At 40.4% G+C, this 13,622-nt stretch overlaps 1 protein-coding gene across 1 annotated transcript in view; it reads right to left on the reverse strand.

Annotated features, from left to right (window-relative positions):
• wipi2 (WD repeat domain, phosphoinositide interacting 2) overlaps positions 1–13,622 on the reverse strand; it is a 94,221-nt gene that overhangs the window by 43,917 nt on the left and 36,682 nt on the right. The window contains exon 2 of the mRNA XM_063058944.1: positions 983–1,065. Coding sequence (XP_062915014.1) covers positions 983–1,065 — 83 coding nt within the window. The remainder of the gene's footprint in view (positions 1–982; positions 1,066–13,622) is intronic.

A 13,622-nucleotide genomic window follows, 5' to 3' on the forward strand; every position in this document is an offset into this window, starting at 1 on the left:
AGCGTTCCGAAGGAGTGAGGTTGGAATGGGGACAAGGTGCGGTGAAGTCGAGACGGCTGATGTCCCGTCGGCAGTTGGCAATAAAGAGATCCAGAGCAGGCAGAAGACCAGAGCGGGGTGTCCATGAAGAAGAGGAGGGTTGAAGACGGGAGAAGGGGTCATCGGTGGGGGTGGAAGAGTCCTTGCCGAAGAAGTAGGCTCGGAGACGGAGACGGCGGAAGAAAAGTTCCGCATCATGGCGAACACAGAACTCGCTGAGGTGTGGGCGAAGGGGGACAAAGGTGAGGCCCTTACTGAGAACAGAGCGTTCTGCCTCCGACAGTTGAAGGTCGGAGGGGATGGTAAAGACCTGGCACGGATGAGAGCTGGGATCAGGGGGGGAGGGGGGAGGCTGGGGGTGTCAGTGGAGAGGGGAGGGTTGGGGTGAGAGGAAGATGGAGCCTCTGAGGGCCCAGGAGTTGACGGTGGGATCTGAGGAAGACGGGGCTGCGGAGTGGTGGTGGGGGAAGGGGAGACGGGAGTCACAACAGCAGCACATATAGGGCAGTTGGTTAATAATCACCTGATGTGGTAGGAGAAGCAGGGATGATAATATGCATGTAGGCAAGAATAGGCTAATACAGGGATTCCCAACTTGGGGTCTGTGGACCCCTCAATTTATGGTACGGCTCCATGGCATAAAAAAAGGTTGGGAACCCTTGGGTTACAAGGAAATACGATACTGAAGTTACAATTAAAAGATATTCAAATCCAGTCTCTTTCATAAAGATGAGAACAAGGATTTGGATAATGTTGAGTAGAACAGTAAGCAGATGGGCAAATATGACAAACGTTATCAGGACAAATGTTAACAAAGCTTTGCTGAATAGAGGTAGACAAGCTGACAAACACAATGGATATAAGGATTTAATTTTCTGTCCCACAGTCATATATAACACAAAAGAACTCTTTGTAGAGGTGCAGTTCAAATAGGGAAACTTACTGCATTCATAAATCTGTTCTAATTTATCCACCGAAGAAAGGGAAAAAAACTTGTAGCCAGATTTGGTGCCAACTGCAAGGGACCTATATGAAAAATAAAAATAAAAAGGATTACTTTCAAAATAGAGAATAAAGACTCGGTCAATTTCAATGAACGTCATAAACAAAAAAACACAACTGTTTTAAATTAATTGAGATGAGGAGGACTTCAGTTACATAATAGTCTTTGCTACAAATTATGCACAACTCCAATCTTAGTTCACTCTCATAGTGGCCACTGAGATTATTTCAGTTTCTGAAGGTATCCTTTGCCTTCATAAATTTCTCATCCTACTTTGTTAAAAGATGCAACAGTACGTCATATCTTACCTAATAAAAAAAACAATTACCGGACATGAAACTAAGTGATGAAATTTAGTAATCGGAATCACAAATGAAAGAGAAGTGGAACAATCTACAGGTGCCGCATTGGGCTCAGACAACTCAGAAACCACAGATGTCCACAAATCATCCTCAATTCTAAGCAACTGCGCAAGAAGAGCTGGGTGTCAGACGTGGGAAGTCCAGGAGAATCCCAGCCTCCCGGACGGCGACATCTGCGCTCAGGTGTGTTGAGCTGCAGCTCCTTTGGAACCGCGTTAGGGAACTAGAGATGCAGCTCAATGACCTTAATCTGGTCAGGGAAAGTGAGGAGGTGATAGAGAGGAGCTATAGGCAAGTAGTCACACTGAAGCCTCAGGAGGCAGATAAGTGTAACAGTCAGGAGGGGGAAGGGCAGGAGTCTGACACTAGAGAGTACCCCTGTGGCTGCCCCCTTAACAATAAGTACTCCTGTTTGAGTACTATTGGGGGGTGGGGGGGGGGAACGGCCTACCTGGGGGAAGCACCAGTGGCTGCACCTCTGGCACAGAGTCTGGCCCTGTAACTCAGAAGGGTAGGGAAAGGAAGGCAGCAGTAATAGGGGACTCTACAGTTAGGGGGTCAGACAGGTGATTCAGTGGATGTAAGAAAGAAACACTAATGGTAGTTTGCCTCCCAGGTGCCAGGGTTCAGGATGTTTCTGATCGTGTCCACGATATCCTGGAGTGGGAAGGTGAACAGCCAGAGGCTGTGTAACATACTGGTACCAACGACATAGGTAGGAAAAGGGAGGTCCTGAAAACGGACTGCAGGGAGATAGGAAGGAAGTTAGAGAAGCAGGAACTCAAAGGTAGTAATCTCAGGATTACTGCCTGTGCCACACGACAGTGAGTATACGAATAGAGTGAGGTGGAGGATAAATGTGTGGCTGAGGGATTGGAGCAGGGAGCAGGGATTCAAATTTCTAGATCACTGGGTCCTCTTTTGGTGCAGGCGTGACCTGTACAAAAAGGTCGGGTTGCACTTGAATCCGAGGGGGACCAATATCCTGGCAGGGAGGTTTGCTAGGAGTATTGAGGAGAGTTTAAACTAGAATTGCTGGGGGGGCGTGGGAACCAAACTGAAGAGATGGAGGAAGGGGCGGTTGGCTCACATATAGAGAAAGCTTGGAGACAGTGCAAGAGGGAGGACAGGCAGGTGATAGAGAAGGGATATGCTCAGACCCATGGCTTGAGATAAGTCTATTTTAATGCAAGAAGCATCATGAACCAAGTGGATGAGCTTAGACCATGGATCAGTACTTGGAGCTATGATGTTGTGGCCATTACAGAGCCATGGATGGCTCAGAGGCAGGAATGGTTCCTTAGAATGCCAGGCTTTAGATGTTTCAGAAAGGACAGGGAGGGAGGCAAAAGAGGTGGGGGCGTGGCACTGCTCATCAGAGATACTGCCACAGCTGCAGTTAGGAAAGCGTTTAATTGGAGTAAGGGGAAATAGAAGCCATCAGGCAGGAACTTGGAAGTATAAATTGGGAACAGATGCTCTCAGGGAAATGTACAGCAGAAAAGTGGCAAATGTTCCAGAGATATTTGTGTGGTGCTCTGCATAGGTATGCTCCAACGAGACAGGGAAAGGATGGTAGGGTACAGGAACCGTGGTGTACAAAGGCTATTGAAAATCTAGTCAAAAAGAAAAGAAAAGCTTACGATAGGTTCAAAAAACTAGGTAATGATAGAGATCTAGAAGATTATAAGGCTAGCAGGAAGGAGCTTAGGAAGAAATTAGGAGACCCAGAGGGGCCATGAGAAGGCCTTGGCGAGCAGGATTAAAGAAAACCCCAAGGCATTCTACAAGTATGTGAAGAGCAAGAGGATAAGAAGTGAGAGAATAGGACTAATCAAGGGTGGCTGTGGAAAAGTGTGTATAGAACCGGAGGAGCTAGCTGAGGTACTTAATGAATACTTTGCTTCAGTATTCACTACGGAAAAGGATCTTGGCGATTGTAGGGACGACTTACAGCAGCTTGAAAAAACTTGAACATATAGACATTCAGAAAGAGGATGTGCTGGAGCTTTTGGAATGCATCAAGTTGTATAAGTCTCCAGGACCAGACGATATGTATCCCTGGCTACTGTGGGAGGCGAGGGAAGAGATTGCTGAGCCTCTGGCAATGATCACTGCATCGTCAATGGTGATGGGGGAGGTTCTGGAGGATTGGAGGGTTGCAGATGTTGTTCTCTTATTCAAGAAAGGGAGATTATAGACCAGTGAGTCTTACTTCAGTGGTTGGTAAATTCATGGAAAAGATCCTGAGAGGCAGGATTTATCAGCATGGCTTTGTTAAAGGCAGACCGTGCCTTACGAGCCTGATTGGATTTTTTTTTGAGGATGTGACTAAACACATTGATGAAGGTAGAGCAGTAGGTATAGTGTATATAGATTTCACAAGGCATTTGATAAGGTACCCCATGCAAGGCTTACTGAAAAAGTAAGGAGGCATGGGATCCAAGGGAACCTTGCTTTGTGAATCCAGAACTGGATTGCCCACAGAAGGCAAAGAGTGGCTGTAGACGGGTCATATTCTGCATTGAGGTCAGTGACCAGTGGTGTGCCTCAGGGATCTGTTCTGGGACCCCTTCTCTTCACGATTTTTATAAATGACCTGGATGAGGAAACGGAGGGGTGGGTTAGTAAATTTGCTGATGACACAAAGGTTGGGGGTGTTGTGGATAGTGTAGAGGGCGGTCAGAGGGTACAGCAGGACATCGATAGGATGCAAAACTGGGCTGAGAGGTGGTAGATGGAGTTCAAGGTAAGTGTGAAGTGGTTCACTTTGGTAGGTCAAATATGATGACAGAATATAGTATTAATGGGAAGACTCTTGGCAGTGTGGAGGATCAGAGGGACCAATGGGTCTAAGTCCACAGAACACTCAAAGCTGCTGCGCAGGTTGACTCTGTGGTTAAGGCAGCATACAGTGCATTGGCCTTCATCAACCGTGAGATAGAGTTTAAGAGCCAAGAGGTAATGTTACAGCAATATGGGACCCTGGGCAGGCCCCACTTCGAGTACTGTGATCAGTTCTGGTCGCCTCACTACAGGAAGGATATGGAAACTATAGAAAGGGTGCAGAATAGATTGTTGTCTGGATTGGGGAGCATGCCTTACAAGAATAGATTAAGTGAACTTGGCCTTTTCTCCTTGGAGTGACAGAGGATGAGAGGTGACCTGACAGAGGTGTATAAGATGGTGAGTGGCACTGATCGCATGGATAGTCAGAAGTTTTGCCCCAGGGCTGGAATGGCTAACACGAGAGGTGGAAGTAGCTTGGAAGTAGGTACAGAGGAAATGTCACAGGTAATTTTTTTTATATAAACGCAGAGAGTGGTGAGTGCTTGGAATAGGCTGCCGGGGGCAGTGGTGGAGGCAGATACAATAGGGTCTTTTAAGAGACTCCTGGATAGGTACATGGAGCTTAGAAAAATAGAGGGCTATGGGTAACCAGAGGTAATTTCTAAAGTACATGTTCGGTACAGCATTGTGGGCCAAAGGGCCTGTATTGTGCTGTAGATTTTCTACGTTTCTAAGAAGAAAGTTCTTCCAAAATGTAACAAATAGTATACATTAGCAGAACTAATTGTTGTCAAATACAAGGCCATAAGACACAGAAGTAGAATGAGACCATTCAGCCCATCAAGTCTGCTGCACCATTCCATCACAATGATTAATTATCCCTCTCAACCCCATTCTCCTGCCTTCTCACCGATACCTCTGACACCTGATCAACAAAGAATCTGTCGACTTCTGCTTTAAATATACTCAGTGATTTGGCCTGTCTGTGGCAATAAATTCCATCTTTTAGCCAATGAAACTCCTTTTCATCTCTGTTCTAAATAGAAGTCCCTCTATTCTGAGGCAGTGCACTCTGGTCCTAGACTCACCCACTGTAGGAACCATCCTGTCCAAATCCACTCTATCTAGGCCTTTCAATATTCCATAGGTTTCAATGAAATTCCTCCTCATTGTTCTAAATTCCAGCAGGTGCCAGAGCCAAACACTCATTTACCCTTTCATTTCCAGAATCATTCTTGTGAACTTCCACTGAATGCTCTCCAATGCCTGCACATCTTTTCTTACATAAGAGGTCCAACACGGCTCACAATACTCCAAGTGCAGTCTGACCAATGCCTTATAAAGTCTCAGCATCACATCCCTGTTCTTATTTTCTAGTCCTCTTGAAAAGAATGTTGACATTGTGTTTGCCATCCTTGCCATTGACTCACCTAAGATAACCTTCAGGGAATCCCTGCAAAAGGCCTCCCAAGTCCCTTTGCACCTCTGAATTTTGAATTCTCTCCCCATTTAGAAAATAGTTTACATCTTTATTCCTTCTAAAGTACACAATCATACACTTCCCTGCACTATATTCCATCTACCACTTCTTTGCCCATTTCCCCAATCTATCCAATCCTTCTGCACACTCCCTGCTTCAACACTACCTGTCCCTCCATCTATCTTCGTATTATCTGCAAACCTGACCACAAAGCCGTCAATTCTGTCATCCAAATAACATGAAAAGAGCAGCCCCAATACTGCAGAACATCACCAGTCACCAGCAGCCAACTAGAAAAGGCCCCCTTTATTCCCACTCTATGCCTACTGTCGGCCAGCCAATCTTCTCTCCATTCCAGTACCTGTCTTGTAATACCATGGGCTCTTACCTTGTTAAGCAGGCTCATGTGCAGCACCTTGTCAAAGGGCTTCTGAAAATCCAAGTAAACAAGATCTACTGACTCTCCTTTGTCTATCCTGCCTGTTATTTCCTCAATGAATGCCAAGAGATTTGTCAGGCAAGATTTCCCCTAAAGAAAACCATACTGACTTTGGCATATTTTAACATGCCTCCATGTACCCCGAAACCTCATTTTTAATAATGAACTCCTGCATCTTCCTTTAATATGCCTCACTCCCTTCTTAAAGACTGGGGTAACATTTGCAAATTTTTCAGTCCTCTGGAAGCATTCCGAATCTAGTGATTCTTGAACTATCATTACTAAGAACTTCACAATCTCTTCAGCTACCTCTTTCATTTCGATTATCAAGTGGCATTTGATCAAAGAATCACCCAGAAACTGTTACAAAAGGCTCACGGTGTTGGGGCAGCATGTTTATAAGATTGGTTAAAAGGACAGAAAACAAGGAGGAGAAGATTGCAACACACAAAGTTGCTGGTGAACGCAGCAGGCCAGGCAGCATCTCTAGGAAGAGGTACAGTCGACGTTTTAGGCCGAGACCCTTCGTCAGGACTAACTGAAGGAAGAGTTAGTAAGAGATTTGAAAGTGGGAGGGGGAGGGGGAGATCCAAAATGATGGGAGAAGACAGGAGGGGGAGGGATGGAGCCAAGAGCTGGACAGGTGATTGGCAAAGGGGATATGAGAGAATCATGGGACAGGAGGCCCAAGGAGAAAGATGGGGGCGGGGAGGGGGGGAAACCCAGAGGATGGGCAAGGGGTATAGTCAGAGGGACAGAGGGAGAAAAAGGAAAGTGAGAGAAAGAATGTGTGTATAAAAATAAATAACGGATGGGGTACGAGGGGGAGGTGGGGAGGTGGGGCATTAGCGGAAGTTAGAGAAGTCAATGTTCATGCCATCAGGTTGGAGGCTAACCAGACGGAATATAAGGTGTTGTTCCTCCAAGCTGAGTGTGGCTTCATCTTTACAGTAGAGGAGGCCGTGGATAGACATGTCAGAATGGGAAGTCTATTCTGAAAAGAGTTCAAAAAATTTGAAGTTTTATGATTTAGTTAGTTGAAAAAGGGAGGGTGCAAAAAAAATGAAGGAAGGAAACAGAGGAAAGCAAAAGGCCAAAAAGGTGGCAGATGGTGTATAAAGTGAGAAAATTAGCAATTGTTCACTTTAATAGAATGAATAGAAAAACAAAGCAATTTTTAAATGGTGGGAAATTAGTGATCTTTGGTATATGTAAGCATGTTGGTGTATTGCTTCATCAGATGTGAGAAGACAATATACATATACAAGTTAGTAGGAAAAGAAATGTTAACTTGGCTTTTATAGTAAGGAGATAAAACAGAAAATGCTGGATATCAGCCAGCATCTGTGCAGAAACAGATTTAAACTCTCAAGCAAATGACCCTTGATCAGACGTAGAAAAATTTAGAAATCCTGTCTAGGTCAGATAGACCTAGGCATGTTATTTTACGTTTTCATTATTTTCAAGACAAGGAGAGACTGTTTCGATTCGCTCGATCTAAAGGTTTCATTGATTTTTCGGATCTTAAGTTCCGATTCGTGGAAGATTTCAGTAAACCAATCTGGGACCAACGGGTCCGTTACAGATCCGTGATGTCGGAATTCTATAAGATGGATTTAAGACCAGCGCTGCTGTACCCTGCACGTCTAAGGATTCGCATGTTAGATGGAGCCCTTCGTTTTTTTGATTCTCCATCGGATGCCCAGAGTTATCTGGATCAACTTTCATCTTCAACATCTTAATTGCCTTTTTTTAATTATCTCCGTTGATCGGAGGCTGTGAATTGGTTGGTTTTAACTTTTCTGTGCCCTATCAGGGCAGAAAAGTTTATTTTTGATTTCTTAATATGGCTGCTAAACTTTCTTTTTAACTGCGTCATTTCTTTCTTTTCCCAGGGGATTCTGGGTGGTTACTTCCCTTTTGTCATCTTACGTATTTCCTGTGTGGCCTTAAATTTTGTAGTTTTTTTAAAATTTTATTCTGTTTTGCTTTTTATAATCACTTTATGTTAATAATCCTATTTTTTTTTGTTGCTGTGTCTATTCATGAGTTTGAGGTTTATTGTGGGTTTTTTTTTAATATATATTTTCCGGCTTTTGTTCTGTTCTGTGTGTATTTTAATTGAGTTAACTTTTTTTTTACTTATTTTTTTACTGTTTTACAATTAGCTGATCCTTTTCATATTTATACCTTTTTTTTAGGGAGCGTATACCGGAAGTCATGGGGGTAGTTTTAGCGCTTGCTTCTTTCTGGCGGGTCTGCTTTAGATTTTGCCTTGGGGTCTTGGGGCGGGGGGTGGTGGGAGGGGCTTCACGTTTTAGTTTGTTTCTGTTTGGGCTATATACATTATTGAAGTACTGGTTGCGTCCTTTTCCCCGGTATCTTTTGTATGTTCTGTTTCCTCTCCGGGTTTGTGGGTCGCGCCTATCGTCAATCCTCCTTGTTGTGGGTTGACTTTAGGATTTATGGAGTCTATTATTAATTTTGTCTCCTGGAATACTAATGGTCTTAATCATCCTATTAAAAGGAAAAAAGTTTTTAAAGTGTTCTGGAGACTTAAAGCACAAATTTTATTTTTACAAGAGACCCATGTACAGAGGGGGGACAGACTACGTTTTTTCAAATTCTGGAAGGGACAACAATTTCATTCGAACTCCAATGCTAAGATTCGAGGCGTCTCTATTTTTATAGATTCCTCAGTTACTTTTACACAACAGGATATTATCTCTGATCCGAATGGTAGATTTTTATTGGTTAGTGGTTTACTATTTAATAAAAAAGTAGTTTTGGTTAATGTTTATGCTCCTAATATGGATTGTCCGGAATTTTATAAATCATTGTTTGATCAGTTTCCGAATTTGAACGAGTTTTCATTGATTTGGGGCGGAGATCTTAATACCTGTTTATCTCCAGCTTTGGACCGTTCGGCTCCTTTACGGACTTTACCTAATAAATCTGCAAATTTGATTAATTTTTTCCTTTCTGATTCTGGGTCGACGGACATTTGGCGTTTTCTGCATCCTCAGGAAAAAGATTTTTCCTTCTTTTCACATGTTCATCATTCCTATTCAAGAATTGATTATTTTTTCATTGATTCTCGTCTCATTCCTTCAGTGATTAAATGTGATTATGATTCTATAACCATTTCGGATCATGCTCCACTTAAGCTTTCTATTAAAATTATGGCCAATATACCAAACAATAGACAATGGCGTTTTAATTCGCTGTTGCTTCAGGACTCGGACTTTGTTAATTTTATGAATGAACAGATTGAGCTTTTTTTTACAATTAACCATACAGAAGATATTTCGGTTAACACTCTTTGGGACACTTTTAAAGCCTATATTCGGGGTCAGATTATTTCGTATTCCGTTGCTTTGAGGAAGAAACAGAAGCAGGAGGAGATGGCAATTGTGGACAAGATTAAAGAAATTGATAAGAAATATGTTATGGCTCCTTCTGAGGAGTTATACAAACAAAGAACTGAACTTCAAATGGAACACAGTTTACTACTCTCGTCCTCGATTGTAAACCAATTAAAGAAAACAAGAAGTGATTTTTATGTTCACAGTGATAAAATTGGCAAGCTGCTGGCTAATCAATTGAAATCTAATTATGTTAAATCTCAAATCAATCAGATTTATAACCAAAATGATCGATTGATATTGGATCATGTGGGGATTAATCAAACCTTTTGTGATTTTTATTCTTCTTTATATCAATCAGAGTCTCCTCGAGATTCTAAATATATGAATGATTTTTTAGATAAGTTAGACTTCCCTCAGATTTCACAGGATATGTCTTCTTTATTAGATACTTGCATTACAATGGATGAGATTAAGAATGTTATTTTTTCTATGAATCTGGGGAAAGCTCCTGGCCCTGATGGGTTTACCGTTGAATTTTATAAATGTTTTGCTTCTTTATTGATTCCTTGGCTCTATAAGGTTTTTGAGGCTTCTTTGAAACTTGGTAAACTTCCGGAATCTTTTAATAGAGCATCAATTTCTCTAATACTAAAGAAGGATAAAGACCCTGCTCAATGTGCATCTTATAGACCAATATCTTTATTAAATGTTGATTCTAAAGTTTTTTCTAAGTTATTAGCAAATAGACTAGAAAAAGTACTTCCTTCTATTATTTCGGAAGACCAAACGGGTTTTATTAAAGGTCGTTACTCTTTTTATAATATTCGTACATTGTTAAATATCGTTTATACTCCCTCACAAAATGTTCCTGAGTGTGTTATTTCTTTAGATGCCGAGAAAGCTTTTGATAGAGTAGAATGGCCTTATTTATTTAAGGTGCTTGAAATGTTTAATTTTAGCTTGAAATTTATATCCTGGATTAAACTGTTATATCACTCCCCTGTAGCCTCGGTTCGTACTAACTCTTTAAACTCACCTTTTTTTCCTCTCTTTCGTGGTACTCGACAAGGCTGTCCTCTTAGTCCCCTATTATTTGATATTGCATTAGAACCTCTTGCAATTGCTATTCGAGAATCTTCAAATATTACTGGGATAACTCGGGGATTAAAGTCCCATAAATTATCACTCTATGCTGATGATTTACTTTTATATATTTCTAATCCTGAGAGATCCATTCCTGCTGTTTTAGAGTTATTAGCACAATTTGGTCTTTTCTCAGGTTATAAATTAAATCTTAGTAAGAGTGAACTTTTTCCGATTAATAAACATCTTCCCTTATATTATAAATTTCCATTTAAATTGATTAATAATTACTTTTCATATCTTGGGATTAAAATTACTTGTAAACATAAAGATTTATTTAAGACTAACTTTTTACCATTAATAGACCATATTACTCAACTTTCATCTAAATGGTTTCCCTTATATTTAACTTTGATTGGTCGTATTAATGCAGTTAAGATGTTTTTTTTGCCAAAATTTTTATATGTGTTTCAGGCATTACCAATTTTCGTTCCTAAATCTTTTTTTGATAAAGTTGACTCTAAAATTTCTTCATTTATTTGGCAGAATAAGAATCCGAGACTGGGTAAAATACATTTACAGAAAGCTAAGAGAGATGGAGGTTTAGCATTACCTAACTTTAGATTTTATTATTGGGCTATTAATATTCGACATATGAAATTTTGGTTACTTGACCGGGACATACTATCTATTCCTAAATGGGTAGCATTGGAATTACAATCTGTTCAGGGTTATACACTTGGTTCTATTTTAGGTTCCTCTCTTCCTTTTGATTCGAAACGCCTTAAGCAGGTCTCTAACCCGATAGTTAAATATGCTTTGCGCATTTGGTTTCAATTCAGAAAATTTTTTGATCTTAATCAATTCGGGTTAGCGATTCCTATTTTAGGTAACATATTTTTTCCTCCCTCTTTTACGGATCGCGCTTTTCAAACTTGGAAGACTAAGGGTATTTTACGGTTTTTGGATTTATTTTTAGATGGTTCCCTTATGTCTTTTGAACAATTATCTAATAAATATAACTTATCAAGAATACATTTTTTTAGATATTTACAAGTTAGAAATTTCCTAAGTACTATACTTTCTTCCTTTCCAATGCTTCCTCCTATATATATTTTAGATTCGATAATTAACCTTAATCCATGTCAGAAAGGTGCATCGGCTATGATTTATAATATTATTATGAAACTTAGGAAAGCTTCATTTGATAAGATTAGGGTAGATTGGGAACAGGAATTGGGGCTTACCATTTCTGTGGATGATTGGGGGCAGATTTTACAATTAGTTAATACTTCCTCTATTTGTGCTAAACATTCCCTAATTCAATTTAAAGTGGTTCATAGAGCACATATGTCCAAAGATAAGTTAGCGCATTTTTACTCGCATATTAATCCTTTCTGTGATAGATGTTCGGGGCAGATAGCCTCTTTAACTCATATGTTTTGGTCTTGCCCTACTTTGGAAACTTTTTGGAGAGATATTTTCAATATTATTTTTAAGGTATTAAATATAGATATCTCTCCTCACCCTATTACTGCTATCTTTGGACTACCTAAAATTTCTAGTAATCTTTCCCCTTCAGCCCGTAGAATGATTGCATTTCTTACTTTAATGGCGAAAAGATGTATTTTACAACATTGGAAAGAGCTTAATGCTCCAACTACCTTTTTTTGGTTTTCTCAGACGATTTTATGTTTGAATTTGGAGAAAATTAGAACTAACCTTTATGATTCTTCATTTAAATTTGAACAGATTTGGGGACCTTTTATTCGATATTTTCATTTAATGTAATATTTACCCTTCTTGTTTTTTTTTTCACTGTTTTTAATGGAGGTCGGGATTGAGGACGTGATTTTAAGTTTAACTCTGTTTGGTTTCAAGTTAGCCCATTGCTTTGCCTTGCTTTTAGTTAGCTGCACGGTGGGTTTTTTTTTGGGTTTTTTTTTTCTTTTTTTTCCATTGATATATATAAAATTTAGTATACTATTATGTTATCTTGGTTTCTTATGCTTAAATTACATTGTTTGTAGTATTTTCTTTTTGGTATTGTTATCTTTTGGAATTTTATTATACTTTAACATTGTATTAATGTTTATATGGCTTACCTTTTTTGTATACTTACTCAATAAAAAGATTTAAAAAGAAAGAAAAATTTAGAAATCCAACTTTTTTTCAGTTTCAGAGAAGTGTCAAGAAAGAAGGAAATGTCTATGATAGGATGGAGACAAACAGAATGAATGACAGGGCAGTGAAGAGGAGGTACTGAAGACTTATTAAATCAGATGTAGAATACAGAACAATACAGCACAATACAAGCCCTTCAGTCCATAATGTTGTACCAATCTTCTAACATATACTAGCATAAAGCTAACCCTTCACTCCCACATAGCCTTCCATTTTGCTTCCATCCATGTGCCTATCTAAGATTCTCTTAAATATCACTAATGTATCTGCCAACCCCAGCAGTACTTTCCATGCAACCATCACTGTGTAAAAACTACCTCTGACAGCCTTCTTGCTGCACTGGGAAAAAAGCTGTCCACTCATCTGAGATTCTTGTACATCTCTATCAAGTCACATCTCATCCTCCTTCACTTCAAAGTGAAAAGGCCTAGTTCACTCAAACTGTTTTTATAAAGCATAATCACTAATCCAGGCAGAATCCTGGTAAATCCCAGCGGCACCCCTCTAGGGGAACATCGACTCAGACCATGAGAGGCCTGCGTTGGGCATTTTCATGCCTTACAAGGCACAGATTGGAAGTCTGTGTGGGGCGTCACTCCTCGCACAGACTAGAGCAATGTGTGATTAAGTGCCTTGCTCAAGGGCACAAACATGCTGCCACAGCTGAGGCTCGAACTAGCGACCTTGAGATCACTAGATGAGCGCCTTAACCATTTGACCACATACATGCCCAACACTCTAAAGCTTCCACATCCTTCCTATAATGACGTGACTAGAACTGAACACAATACTCCAAGTGTGAACTAACCAGATTCATACAGCTACATCATCATCTATGGCTCTTGAATTCAATCCCCCCCCACTAATGAAGATC

Source organism: Mobula hypostoma, chromosome 9 (genome assembly GCF_963921235.1).
Source record: "Mobula hypostoma chromosome 9, sMobHyp1.1, whole genome shotgun sequence".
Lineage (NCBI taxonomy): Eukaryota > Metazoa > Chordata > Chondrichthyes > Myliobatiformes > Myliobatidae > Mobula > Mobula hypostoma.